The 13,314-nt window shown below is 40.1% G+C and overlaps 1 protein-coding gene across 2 annotated transcripts in view; it reads left to right on the plus strand.

The window, feature by feature from the left end:
* The window catches only part of SLC25A30 (solute carrier family 25, member 30), a 16,984-nt gene extending 3,725 nt beyond the window's left edge, over positions 1–13,259 (plus strand). Inside the window, exons 2-10 of one of the 2 annotated variants that reach the window (XM_012649340.1) lie at positions 1,270–1,391; positions 2,679–2,826; positions 4,794–4,888; positions 5,836–5,921; positions 7,599–7,694; positions 8,442–8,566; positions 10,314–10,452; positions 11,389–11,469; positions 12,412–13,259. In XM_012649340.1, the coding sequence (XP_012504794.1) occupies positions 1,328–1,391; positions 2,679–2,826; positions 4,794–4,888; positions 5,836–5,921; positions 7,599–7,694; positions 8,442–8,566; positions 10,314–10,452; positions 11,389–11,469; positions 12,412–12,453 (876 nt within the window). In that variant the 5' untranslated portion in view covers positions 1,270–1,327 and the 3' untranslated portion in view covers positions 12,454–13,259. The remainder of the gene's footprint in view (positions 1–1,269; positions 1,392–2,678; positions 2,827–4,793; positions 4,889–5,835; positions 5,922–7,598; positions 7,695–8,441; positions 8,567–10,313; positions 10,453–11,388; positions 11,470–12,411) is intronic. The other variant, XM_012649350.1, reaches the window with a different exon arrangement.
* The last annotated feature ends 55 nt before the right edge of the window (positions 13,260–13,314 follow it).

Genomic DNA, 13,314 nt, shown 5'->3' on the forward strand with positions numbered 1-13,314 from the left:
AGTTTTCTACCTTACTCATTTGTTACTATTCTGAATTTGGTTAATATCCATAAATGAGGAATAACTATTGGTAGATTTATTCCAGGTCCTCTTTGGGGGTCCTTGTGTTTTCTCTTAGCCTAAGCAAGCTCCTTGGCTTGTTGAGAACTGACATTCCAGGCAATTGTCGCTTGTTGTAGGCCTCTCCTGGGAAAAGTGGACTCGGGAAATTCCTAAACATAAGCAAAGTAAAAACATCAGACATACTGCTTGCCAATAATGATTCCAATAAATTAGCAATTTTATCTTAAACCAACAATAGTTACGGTTGATACTATGTACAAGTATCCATTTGCATGTGTTTCCTGTTAATGGGCACAGAGCCAGGTTCACCAACTCAAATTACATACAACTGCAGAATATAAAATGAAAGACCCAGGTGGGCTGTGGTATGCAAGTGAGTAGATGTCACAGTGAGCAAGGTCCTATTAAGGGAAAGGAGGATAAGAGGCAACATTTGTGAATGTCTTTAAAATATATACTATTTAATCACCACAATAGGCCTATAGCTAGGCATTTTATATAGCTTTGTGAATAAAAGGCTCTACCCCTAACTGGTTCCATTGGCTGCCATGGTGGTGATGGTGTTGATGAAGAAAAAAACCTAGACTGGAGATTAATAAAATCTTCCCTAGGAAGGACGTGGTGTGGGTCTTACCCCAGTCTGCCTAATTCATTCACGCCAAGCTGCCTTCCAGCTAGTAACATAATATGGCTAAGAGAAGTGAGCTGACATTTACCGAGTGTAGGCTAGAAGTAGCTTGTGGTCATTTTAAGTAATTTGTATTTTACCATATGAATCAGCTTAGCAACATTCTTCTGCTGGGGTGCACCTGAGCAATGTGATGCTTCGGTAGGGACTCACTAAGACAGTGACCAATGAATAGCAAATACTTACTCCATGAAGATTTAAGATAAAATATCCAGAAAACAGCCTCCACCGCACCGCATTGAGTACACACACACCTCAAGGTATCAGCGTAGCCGATGACTTCTTGGGTCCTGAGTAAAAATTAAGGCCTCTGATGAAGTGAGATGAGAAATTGCTGAGTTGGAGTTCAGGAGACAGGGGTGCTTTGCTTTAATAAGGCGAGGCGCATCTTGGGAACTGTTGCAGGGGGTTTCAGTGCTAGCACCGGGTGGCGCTCCAGTAAATCCCAGGGAGAGTTTAGAACAGAAACTGCCTGTGTGAGAAGTTCCAACTTTGAAACGTCTTACTCTTGTGTCCAGGGAAAAGCCTGCTGGAGGTGATGCTTCTATAAAGCGAAGGAGAAGAGACGGCGTGAGAATGTCAGCCCTCAAGTGGCAGCCGTTTGTGTACGGGGGGCTGGCCTCCATCACGGCCGAGTGCGGTAAGGAGCGGGCCGCTGGAGTCAAGGAGCGGGGCGCTGGAGTCGCTTTGCCCGCTGCATACAGTGGTTTTGGAAACTTAGGGTTGTGATTAGGTGGTGTTTGATGTGAATGTAGTTCAAGTGCACGACGTGAGATCGTGAAACATTCATCTCAGAATCCAAAAATTTCTTCTTTTGGTAATGTTTTTAAGACAAAATGGTCATTTTGGCTACTTATTAGCAGTTTAGGGTTCAAAGTTTAGTGGGGAGAAAGTTGAGCCTGTTGACCAAACAGAAGTTTTATGAATCATGATTGGATTGCAGCTGTGCCTATTTTCCTTGTCCTTTCCCCCGTTTCGCCACTGTTAACCCATTTGGCTATAAAGAGGTTTGAGAAGTGCCAGGGTCTTCCCTGATCCGGATTAGATGGACTGTAATTATTCGGTCACTTCCCAATTCCACACATTATCCACATCCCATTTGTGCCTTCTGCATCAGTTGGGTTCCGCATCAGATCCTGTTTGTTCTGTGTTGTTTGTTCTCTGGAATCATTCATTCAACAAATACTGGTTGAGCAGCTGCTGAGCACCCTGCACTGGGCTGGACATTTCATCGTGTCCAGGGTTCAGTTGCTGCTGTCCAGGACAGACACTGCCCCTGAGGAGCCGGGGAGGGCTGGGCCAAGGGATGGGGCACAGTCACCACCCGCCTGCAGGCTCAGGTTCTCTTTTCGGGTGGGCTTTCCCGTTGTCACCGTGAGTCAAGGTTACTGTCTAAAGATGGGTTTTATATATTTGGGTGGACAATTAGATACTATATCAAACATATTTATCTGCTTTATTAGATTCAATTTCAGGCTATAAAATTCTCCTTCCTAAGTGTCCCCACTTAGGGGAACTCCTTTGGAAATGAACTTTTTTACCTCTCTTCATTCACATCAAATCCAATTTTGGCCTTCACGTATATACACAACAGTTAACTTACGTTTGTAAATGGCTTCCCTTTTTGTGTAAATCATTCCTTGTACCTGCTTTGTCCAGCATTGCAATCTACTCGAATCCTATGTAGAATAAGATGAGGTATTAATAAAAATGTAAAGAAAAGAAAATATATTTATGCATTTTTCGGGGGGGTTGTTAATCTTTTACTTCCTCAATTTTTTTTAAATAGAAAAGATCTCAAAATGTCTGCCATTTCTTAATCTGTTTCTTCATTTACCTTATATTTACGTAATATAATACTCTGTATCCTTTATTTAGTGGAATTTCTTTTTATTACATGAAATATTTCTTTCTTTAAAATTTTAAGGTACATTTCCAATTGATTTAACCAAGACCCGGCTCCAGATTCAAGGCCAGACGAACGATGCCAACTTTAAAGAAATTAGGTATCGAGGAATGTTGCACGCACTCGTGAGGATAGGCAGAGAAGAAGGGCTGAAAGCGCTGTATTCAGGGTGAGTGGCCCATTGTGCATTTCTGTGTCACTATTCAACCTTTCAAATGGATGGACTTCAAGCTAAGACTTCACAGAGCAAAAAGAAAAGTTTGAGATATATTCGAAAAGAGTAGTTAGCATGGTAGATTTTCCACTTTAAATTTCAACTTTATTTTTTGGATGTATATTTTCTGTAGCAAATGTTTTGGTGAAACTACGTTTTTATCATATCCAAGTCCAGACCACAGTACAAAAGTTACGTTTGTTTAAAAACATCCTGTTATTCCCTTTTATAACTCTTTGAAAATAGCCCTTTCCCTTAGCTATTATTCTGAATTATCAAGGTTTTTGCTGTAATGACAATGCTATAGTGTGGGTAAGAGCTGTAGTGAACTACTTTTCGCTCATTCAGCATTTAACCAACAGTGTTCTGTGGGTGCTGGATGGGAAAGTGAGTAAGGTGAGGCCCTGCCTGTGTCTGCTGGAGTCCCTGCAGGAAACAGAATTGACTCGGGTGGTTTAAGTGAAGAGACATCAGCAAAGGGACTGTTTAACGGTTAAGGGAGCAGATGAAGGGTAGGTACTGAGAAACGTAGAAACTCCAAGCAAAGTGAGAAATTGTTCCCAACCCTAGGACCAAAGGGGCCAGGGCAGGGCTGGTGTTCCCAGAGCCCACTGCTAGGGCCGGGGCCTTGAGGGAGAGGACAGTGGTTGTCGAGGGATGCTTTGGTAGTGCCCAGGGAGGGGAAGAAATCCTCTGTTCTTTTTCCTCCCTCCCTCTCCTCTCCTATGGCTGAACCCACCTGGAAGCCAGCTGACAAGGGAGCCCAGGTGATGCAAGACGTAGGTGGCAGCGACTTGGGACACAGAGAAGGGCAAGAATGATCTGGACAAGTGGGATCAGTAGTGGCACACTGTCCTGAAGGGGCTGTTGTTGGGGGCGCTGCAGACATGTAAGCAGGATCACGGTGGAGTCTGATAAGTCTAGAGCGTGGTAGAGGGAGGGTGTCAGTCTCAGACGGGGACAGCCACTGGATCAGATCTTGAAGGAGCAGGCGGGGTTAGCCAGGTGAAGCTGAGGGAGAATTGTATTCATCCAGAGCCAGTGGTATGTGCAGGAGAGCATGGCACATTCTAGCAACTGCAAGTAATTCAGCATGATGCAGTGTGGGAGGAAAGTTGGCTTGTTTTTCCTGAGACTGTCTTGAACTCATTTCAGTATTACCGTGGGCAAACTTTTAGGGAGAGGAAAGAACTGGCCCCCGAGGAGGCAGGAGATGAGCTCCAGCCAGCAGTGGAAGGATTGTAGATGTGTACGGTATACCTAGCTGAGGCCAGATTTCACGAGGCGCTTTGTACTGAGAAAGGAAAGGCCTTGCATTTAAATGGGCAAATGGAACTCCATGTTCATGTACATTTTCACTGAAGGTAAATATGAAGGGCTGAGCTTTCGCTTAGTGAGCTAATAATTTTGCAAATTCAGGTGAACACACCTGTATTTTTGTTGCATTTTGAATTTTTTTTTTTTTTTTTTTTTGAGACAGAGTCTGGTTTTGTTGCCCGGGCTAGAGTGCCGTGGCGTCGGCCTACCTCACAGCAACCTCAAACTCCTGGGCTCAAGGGATCCTCCTGCCTCAGCCTCCCGAGTAGCTGGGACTACAGGCATGAGCCACCATGTCCAGCTAATTTTTTCCTGTATATTTTTATTTGTCTGGCTAATTTCTTTTTATTTTTTAGTAGAGACGGGGTCTCGCTCTTGCTCAGGCTGGTCTCGAACTCCTGACCTTTAGTGATTCTCCCGCCTCAGTCTCCCAGAGTGCTAGGATTACAGGCGTGAGCCACCGCGCCTGGCCATGGATTTTGAATTTTAAGAAATCATTTCAGAGTGTGTAGTTTGATTATGGAAGGCACTCTGTGTGTGGGTCTCTTAGAGGATGTTAAGTGATTTTTAGATTGCTTTTGTCCTTTTGTACATTGGATTGACAGGATTGCCCCCGCGATGTTACGCCAGGCGTCCTATGGCACCATCAAGATAGGCACTTACCAGAGCCTGAAGCGATTATTCGTTGAACGCCCGGAAGGTGAGTGGGGAATCTGTTTTCCACTGTGGATGGGGGTGGGTTGTTTGTCTTTTTGTTCAAGTGGTTTTAGGACAGATTTTCTTCAGTGTTTGTGACTTCACTACTGCTAAGGAGAACTCTGGATGGATATAAGGTCTAAATGAATTGTGCTTAAAGCAAGTCAGTTATCAGCTGAACCGAAGGGAGTAACAATGAAAAGGAACCATCTCTACAAACACTTTAATTAGTGGTTGCAGCTCCAAAATGCCTAGACTAGAGGATATGTTGTTACCATTCTATCCAACTTAAAATTTTCTAAAATCATATGAGTTATCAACTATTTTTCAGGAAAGCAGTGAATAGATTTCTTAGTATTAAGAACTTGGAGTTCTTATAGTAAAAATATGGTATAATTAAAAAAGAAAAAAAAGAAATAAAAGAAGAACTTGGAGTTCTGATACTTTGGTTGGTTCTGTGACTTTGTTTTGATCCATGGAACTATCTCTTTTTTACAATGGGTGGGCACCTATCGCTGTTTTGTGAGAACAAGAGCTAACATGCTTTGGAAATACTTCAGTATATTTCAAACTAAACTCAGAGGATGTTTAAAAATTTTTCTATGCCAAATCTATCTCCATGTTATCTCATAAGAATGTATCTTTTGTATTCCCCTAAGGGACACATCTCATCTTAATTATGCTGGTCTGCATTCACACACAAAAGTGAATTGGTAGATCACTTGGCGGGATGATTCACATTCCTTTTTAGATAAGAAATTTTGCTAAGCAAAGTAAAATCTCTTAGCCAGTAAAATTCCCTGTCCTTTTAGAATTACTTGATGCATGAAGCATAAATTTATCTTAAGACGAGCAAGTATTGTGTAAATGAGTTATACCTATATTTGAGTTACTCACAGGAAGAACTTGGTATATATGAAAAGTTAAATAATAATATGTCATTGTTTACAGATGAAACCTTACCCATAAATGTCATATGTGGAATTCTCTCTGGAGTCATATCCTCAACCATTGCTAATCCAACTGATGTTTTGAAAGTAAGTTGTGCTATCTATATCTTATAGGCACATTCCACATTTTCTTATTGAGAAGAGCATTCAGGTAATGAAAATCTGTGAATATACCATATGCTCTGTATACATGAATCTGTTTATAACATAAACGCAGTGAATAATTTAACTTTAAAATATCCACTAGGTGGATTTCCCACTGATACAGATGAGCTCAAAAGTAGAGCTTATTTTGGAGACAAAGATTTTGGCATTTGAGCAGAAAAAAAAATTTAGGCGTGGATGCATTTGAATTTCTTTTTTTGTTCAAAATATTCCTTGTTTCATTGGTTCATTAAGTATAGATGGGCTGTAAGTTTTACATAAATCTAGGTTGCTTATTAATTACTATTTCTGAATGTATCTTCTTATGCATTAATTTTATTTCAGGAAATACAAATGAAAATATTTGCTTATCACAGTGAGATATAACACATTAGATGACCTGTTGAGAATACTAAGGATACAGCCTCCCTAAATCCTTTTTGGAATAAGACAAGGGAATAACTAATTAAATAAAATAAAAATCAGACATGAGTTACTCTTTGAACCCTCTCAGAGTATTCATCTCCTACCTTCCCCCTCTTCTCCCCTCCCCATTATTTAACTAGTATTCTATGCTTCTATCTTGTACCAGTTGGTGTACTATGTGCTTAGAATCAAAAAATGAGTAAGACAAAGGACCCTTCGCTCAGAGAGCCTTCTGTCTAATAGGGGATTCTGACAAGCATAAAAATTATATGCAGTGTGTTGGGTACACTATAGATATGCATGCACTATAGGAAAGGTTCAGCATGTGCGATGAATAAATACAAGGTACTTTTGCCATAAGTTTACCCTTTGTTGGGGTAAGAGAGCTAGAGAAAAATATCCATACTCTATTAATTTCTTAAACATATTTCAGGGCTTATGGGAAGGCAGTTCCTATATCTTGGTTTATTTTCCCATGTTACTGTAGCAATAACAGTTTCCTTTAGAAGTTAATAGTAATATATTTGCTACCTAAGCAAAAATAAGGTACTAATTTTTTAATGAGAAATCCTTTTTCCTTCTTAAAAATGCAAAGAGCTACATCAAATGTTTTATTTGTGTTAGAATCACGGTCATGCGGATTTCACTAGTAAGTTCAAGTGTAACAGAGTGTAACGGGTGTCATGTGGCCAGCTCGTGGCCAGCTCGTCTGCATACCTTTTGGTTAAGCTGATTGGAAATAGAGGCTTGGAGCAACTAATTTAAGAATCATGCCTGCCCATGCTTAGTGCTGCCAAGTACGCTTGGTAACTCTTATTCATTATATTAAATCTTTGAAATTACCATCATTTTCTCTCTTTGCTACATATTAACCTATAGGGAAATATGCTATTTTCTGTCCTTCTGGAAAGACTTTTTGAAAAAGTTAATTTCTTTTTGGACACTAACTACTACGTGCAGGACTCTTGGGACTCTACTAGATGCTTTTTTGGATATTTCGGAGTTCCTAAGAACCGATCCTTATACATTTTTAGTGTACTGAGGACATTTTAAAGTAGCATCATACTATTATTTGTATTATAATTTTTTTCTGTTAATGGTTATTAAGCAAGGGACTGAATGATTTTCAGAGGTGTACATTGGCAGGAGATGTACTAGTTTCCTTCTCACGTTGGTCTTTAAAATAATCTCTAGATCCGGATGCAAGCACAAAGCAACACCATTCAAGGAGGCATGATAGGCAACTTCATTAACATTTACCAGCAGGAGGGAACAAGAGGACTGTGGAAGGTAAGCTTGAAGAATGGATCCAACTGGCTCATTTGGTTCTTTTTTCCTTTTTTGAATTTACTTTTCCTGTTTCCATCACTTTATTTTAATCCAGGTGGCATAATGGAGTAAGGAAAGAAGAGTAGCATCTTCTGCCCGTCAAAATATCTTCTTCTTTAATTTCTCTATCTGTAAAATGGGAATATAAGGAATATGTCATGATTTTAAAGTACTTTTTGAATAATTTATATATAAAAAGTTCTGTGACGTTTAAGTTTGAGCATTTTTTTTGTTTGATTGCTTTTTCCCCCTGCCCTCCTAATTCTCATGGGGAACAGGTCTGTTGGGTGTTTTGATCTATATGGTTTCCTGGCTCTTAAGTGAAGTCCGTGTTACTAGGCAAGCGCTGGTGTGGAGTGCTAGTTCCTAGTATTCTAATGACTCATCAGTTCATAAAATCGACCCTAAAGATCATCCATATGATCCTTCAGCACGTACAAGGAAACCTGAAGCTCTGAGAGGTGACTTGTCCTGGCCGCGGTCTGGCCTGAGGTCATACAATTCGTGCCAGCATCAGAATTAGATTTCAGAGCTTTTGAGTTCTTTGCCCTTTGGCCTTTCCCTCTCTGTTACTCTACATTTCTAGCTACTGGCAGGAAAACATAAAAATTGGTTGTAGTTTGTGGAGTAGAACCTTTGCAAATTTGCAAGGCTGTTCTACAGAGGCATATCAGAATCATTTTACTTATTATTAATATTTTTATCCAGGGTGTATCCCTTACTGCTCAGAGGGCTGCTATTGTTGTTGGTGTGGAGCTACCGGTCTATGACTTCACCAAGAAGCATCTGATTCTCTCGGGCCTCATGGGAGACACTGTATATACTCACTTTCTGTATGTTTATGGATTTTTAAAAACTAATATTTTAGGTATGCATGAGCTCAGGGTGAAAATTTGGTACCAATTTATAGAAATTTTAAAGAAAGTTTATTATGAAAGTATTATTCTTATATTTGAAAAATTACAGTACAGAAGTGAAGCAGAACAGAGTGAAAGTCCTTATTGCTCTACTCAGGTAGCTGTTAACAGTCTGATATGTACCTTCCAGGCATTTTCTGTGTGTATACATGTATGTACTTTATTACACAAATAAGCTCGTGCTTTGCTTTCTCATATTTGCTTTTTAAAATTTAACAATATATTCCAAATATCTTTCCATGTCAGTACTTACAGACTTCATTTATTTTTAATAGCTGCAGATTATCACATTATATGGATATACCATAGTTTATTTAATCCATTGTTAGGCGATGTGTGGAGACTGTTCTGATTGTAACAACCAGGGGGAGTACTACTGGCATATAGTGGTTTGGGTAGAGGCTAGGGATGCAGCTAAACCATCTTAGAGTGCACAGGACACACCACTTCTACAACAAAGAATGATTTTGGCTAAAAATGTTAATAGTGCTGAGGCCGGGCGCAGTGGCTCACACCTGTAATCCTAGCTCTCTGGGAGGCCAAGGCAGGCGGATTGTTTAAGCTCAGGAGTTCGAAACCAGCCTGAGCAACAGCGAGACCCCGTCTCTACTAAAATTAGAAAGAAATTAATTGGACAACTAAAAATATAGAGAAAAAATTAGCCAGGCATGGTGGCACATGCCTGTAGTCCCAGCTACTCGGGAGGCTGAGGCAGTAGGATCGCTTGAGCCCAGGAGTTTGAGGTTGCTGTGAGCTAGGATGATGCCACGGCACTCTAGCCCGGGCAACAGAGTGAGACTCTGTCTCAAAAAAAAAAAAAAAGTTAATAATGCTGAGATTGAGAAACCTTGCTCTGAGTTAACTAATATCACCTGAGGTCTGTGGTAGTCTCGTGAGACTGAAAGTATAATAGAACCTAGGGCCCCTAGTGGGCATTATAGAAAGAAGATGTCTTTCTTTCTTTCTTCCTTTCTTCCTTTCTTTCCTTCTCTTTCTTTCTTTCTTTTTTTTTAGACAGAGTCTCACTCTGTCACCTGGGTGGAGTGCAGTAGCGTCATTGTAGCTCACTGCAACCTCCAACTCCTGGGCTCAAGTGATCCTCCTGCCTCAGCCTCCTTCCTGAGTAGCTGGAACTATAGGCACATGCCACAATGCCTGGCTAATTTCTTTCTATTTTTAATAGAGACAGGGTCTCACTCTTGCTCAGGTTGGTTTTGAACTCCTGAGCTCAAGCAGTCCTTCCGCCCCAGCCTCCTAAAGTGCTAGGATCATAGGCATGAGCCACCACGCCCAGCCAGATCTTTTTCTTTGATCTCAAGGAAACATATGATTATGATATGGCTAGAATTATTCTGATGCCTACTTTTAGTTAAATAGATGGAGTAGATCATCTTTGGAGGATGTTCCTTTATGTTATATGATTCTCTGACATTCCAGAACCCCAAAGGTATTCTTAGTTGTGGCTGGTATTTATAAGCCAGTGTAATCAGTGCTGATGTTTGCCAGCTCTCCAGATATGGACCTTATTCTTGACACATTTCATGTTGTTACATGCTGCTTTAACATAGTTTTAGGAGGAGGGTGTTTTCTGCCTTTGATAGTGGTTGTTATAGCTCAGTGGTGATTAACTTTTTGTTTTTTTCCAATGATACCTTTTACATAGCTCAAGCTTTACCTGTGGTCTGGCCGGGGCCCTGGCCTCAAACCCTGTTGATGTTGTGAGAACACGTATGATGAATCAGAGAGACCTTCGAGACGGCAGGTGCTCTGGCTACACAGGTACCCTGGATTGCTTGTTACAGGTGAGAATGAATGTCGGTGCAGGGTTGTGAATTACATATTTTTTTTACTGAAGTCTGTAGTAACTAAATTATGAGAGCTATTAAAACTAAGATGAGTGATGCTCTAAACTCCTAAGATGTACATATGGTACAGGTTAAATTTTATAAATACAATATCTAGATGAATATTTAGAAACGAAAGTTCATTTTCTTTATAGCTCCGCTCTGCTGCGAAGGGTGAGAAAATAATACCATTTCCTGTGATCATAACAGAATTGTGTCTCCTTCAAAGATATACATTCTTCCTATTGAGTCGAACTAGAATGAATATCCCTCAATCAGACATCTCTTTCAAAGGAATGCATCAATCTTACTATAATTCTCAGCTTAAATAATTAGACTTACTGTTTATGAGTGAATGAAAGTTTTCAACTGTCTCCGCTACTAGATTGCCAGGAGCCCAAGATTAGGGATCACTTTTTGTGGTTCCTGTTCTTCAGCATGATGCCAGCGCATTTTGCACTTCTAGTGCTGCCTTCATGAACCAAATATACTTATCATATTTATCCACCCAGCAACTTAGGAAATAATGGTGCTCCGAATGACATATTTATCACATTGCTTTTTTTCTTACCTATTTAGGAGCCCAAACAGCATGGAAACAAAAGACCCTAATTGGAATTAAATCTAATTTCTTATTCATTCAACTCCTGTTCATCTGCTTTGTGTGGGTATATTCAGCCCTTTGTGTGCAGTTCTTTGGCATGGAGCCTTAGTCTTCCCCCTATGCAGAAGCTTTTAAAGAACAAAGACAGAGGGCAAAGATTTCTTAAGATGGTCATCCCAAAGAGGATTTTATTTTTAAGAAAAATAGATCAGTCTGGCCACTGATTATTAATGTATTTGACATAATTAGAAAGTTGGAAGTTGACTCCTTTTTTTCCTTCCTTTTAACAGACATGGAAGAATGAAGGGTTTTTTGCTCTATATAAAGGGTTTTGGCCAAATTGGTTGAGACTTGGTCCTTGGAATATCATTGTATCCTTTTCTGTTGCAGTAGATCTGAAAAAAGATGTAGCTAAAGAATACTGTTTGTATAAACTATCGTGCTATTAATTATAATTTAGAAGTAGGTTCTTATTCTTCTGAGTTCCTCTGATTCTAAGAAATAACTACTCAGTTTCTGTTTTAGGAAATGTAGAGTCTCTGTGCTAGACCCTGTAGATGTTAGTTTTTTTTTTTTTTTTTTAACTAATATGGATCTTAGTTTAATGATGGTGTTATTGAAAGGTAATGATACCAATACAAATTTTGTCAGGCTATGTTCTAGAAGCCGAGGGTATTTATGATTTTAGAGAAGGAGAAGGACTGACTTTATAGCCCCACCCAACCTTGGGAAGGATGCTTATTTTAGGAAGTACCTGAAGATAAATAGGAATTAGCTCCAGAATCACTGGGCTAATCAGCACTTTCCCTGCATGCCAGAGTGGGAGGCAAGGAAGGAGCAGCAGTTCATTGATGGGAATGGGCAGAATTACGAAGTCAGAGTGTTGGTTTTCGCCATCCTCTTGTTACTGTTTATCTGCTCCTCCCTCCCAAGGAAGGCTGCCTGGTGAAAACCGTTGAGGAGTGCCGCCAGGGCTAGCTAACTGTCTCTCTTTCTCATGCCGAAGTTTACTGTCTGGAAAGTCTTCGCATCATAGCAAAGTCACAAAAGCTCATCAGTGTGGGTGTCATCTCCAAAGAGTTTGATGCTAAGGCATTTATATGTCTCAGCTGCGATCTTTCTGTTCCAAGCTGACCTTGGGAATGTTTACAGGGAGATATTTTGAGGTGGTTAAGAATGAAGCCTGTCTTATTTAAAATCGTGTCCACGGCATGGGTCTGTCTGGACATACTTGTTAGTAGGTGTGCTATTTATAAGTCTGTTTTTATGCATTGGAGTTGTCAAGTTGGCACTTTCTTAACCCCTAACTACAGTTCTTTGTGACATATGAACAGTTGAAGAAACTGGATTTGTGACAAGACAAGGCTGCATGAGACATCCCTCTGAAAATGCTAACTTCTGAAACAGTAAAGCTTCCTGTGTTTCACTCTGCTTCTCACTGCTTGGCTCGTCACAGATTCCGGGGTGTGAGCAACACATGAAGACTGAGTTAGTGCAGATTGCTGTGTGTTGGCATTGGATGCTCTTCATCAAACATTTAATGGCGTAAACTGTAACATCCAAACTCTAGTCCATTGAAGCGCCCTTCGACATCAAAGATAATATAGGATAATATATGAAATGCACGTTACGTTTCTTGCTAAAGAAAACTTGCAAGAAAATCTGAAGCTATGTGCTGTTTTCTCCAGGGAGAATAGCCCTGATATATCCCAGTTCGTAGCTGAGAATATCAGACTGCTCTAAAGAAGCTCATCAGAACCATGGAATGGAGTCTCCAAGAGGGTATTATTGTTGCTGAACTTCTGGGAACATTTGCTTCTTGTCAGTGGAAGAAATACCTTGGGTGGAAACCTGTACTTTTCAACCCCAGGTATAAACAGTGCAGGAAATAGATCCTTGGAATATTGCACTGCTTTATAATTTCCTATTTTGGCAGGATCTTTCACTTATAATAAGTGATTGTAAGTCTTTGAAGACTTGACCTTTGTGAGGAATTGTTACACTGTATCAATATCTAAATTCATGGTGATGTTACGTGTTGGCTTTGAGGGTTGTAAGGTCTGTACTGGTGGGAAGTATTTTCAAACAGCTTGGATTCTGACTTAGGTAATATTAGTTATTAGCTCTATGCTTTTTGTTCTTTGGGTTTTTTTTTTTTTTTTTTTTTTTGGTTTTTGCTCTGGTTTTGCTCTGTTGATCAGGCTAGGGTACAATGG

Source organism: Propithecus coquereli, unplaced genomic scaffold, assembly GCF_000956105.1.
Source record: "Propithecus coquereli isolate 6110/MARCELLA unplaced genomic scaffold, Pcoq_1.0 Scaffold11, whole genome shotgun sequence".
Lineage (NCBI taxonomy): Eukaryota > Metazoa > Chordata > Mammalia > Primates > Indriidae > Propithecus > Propithecus coquereli.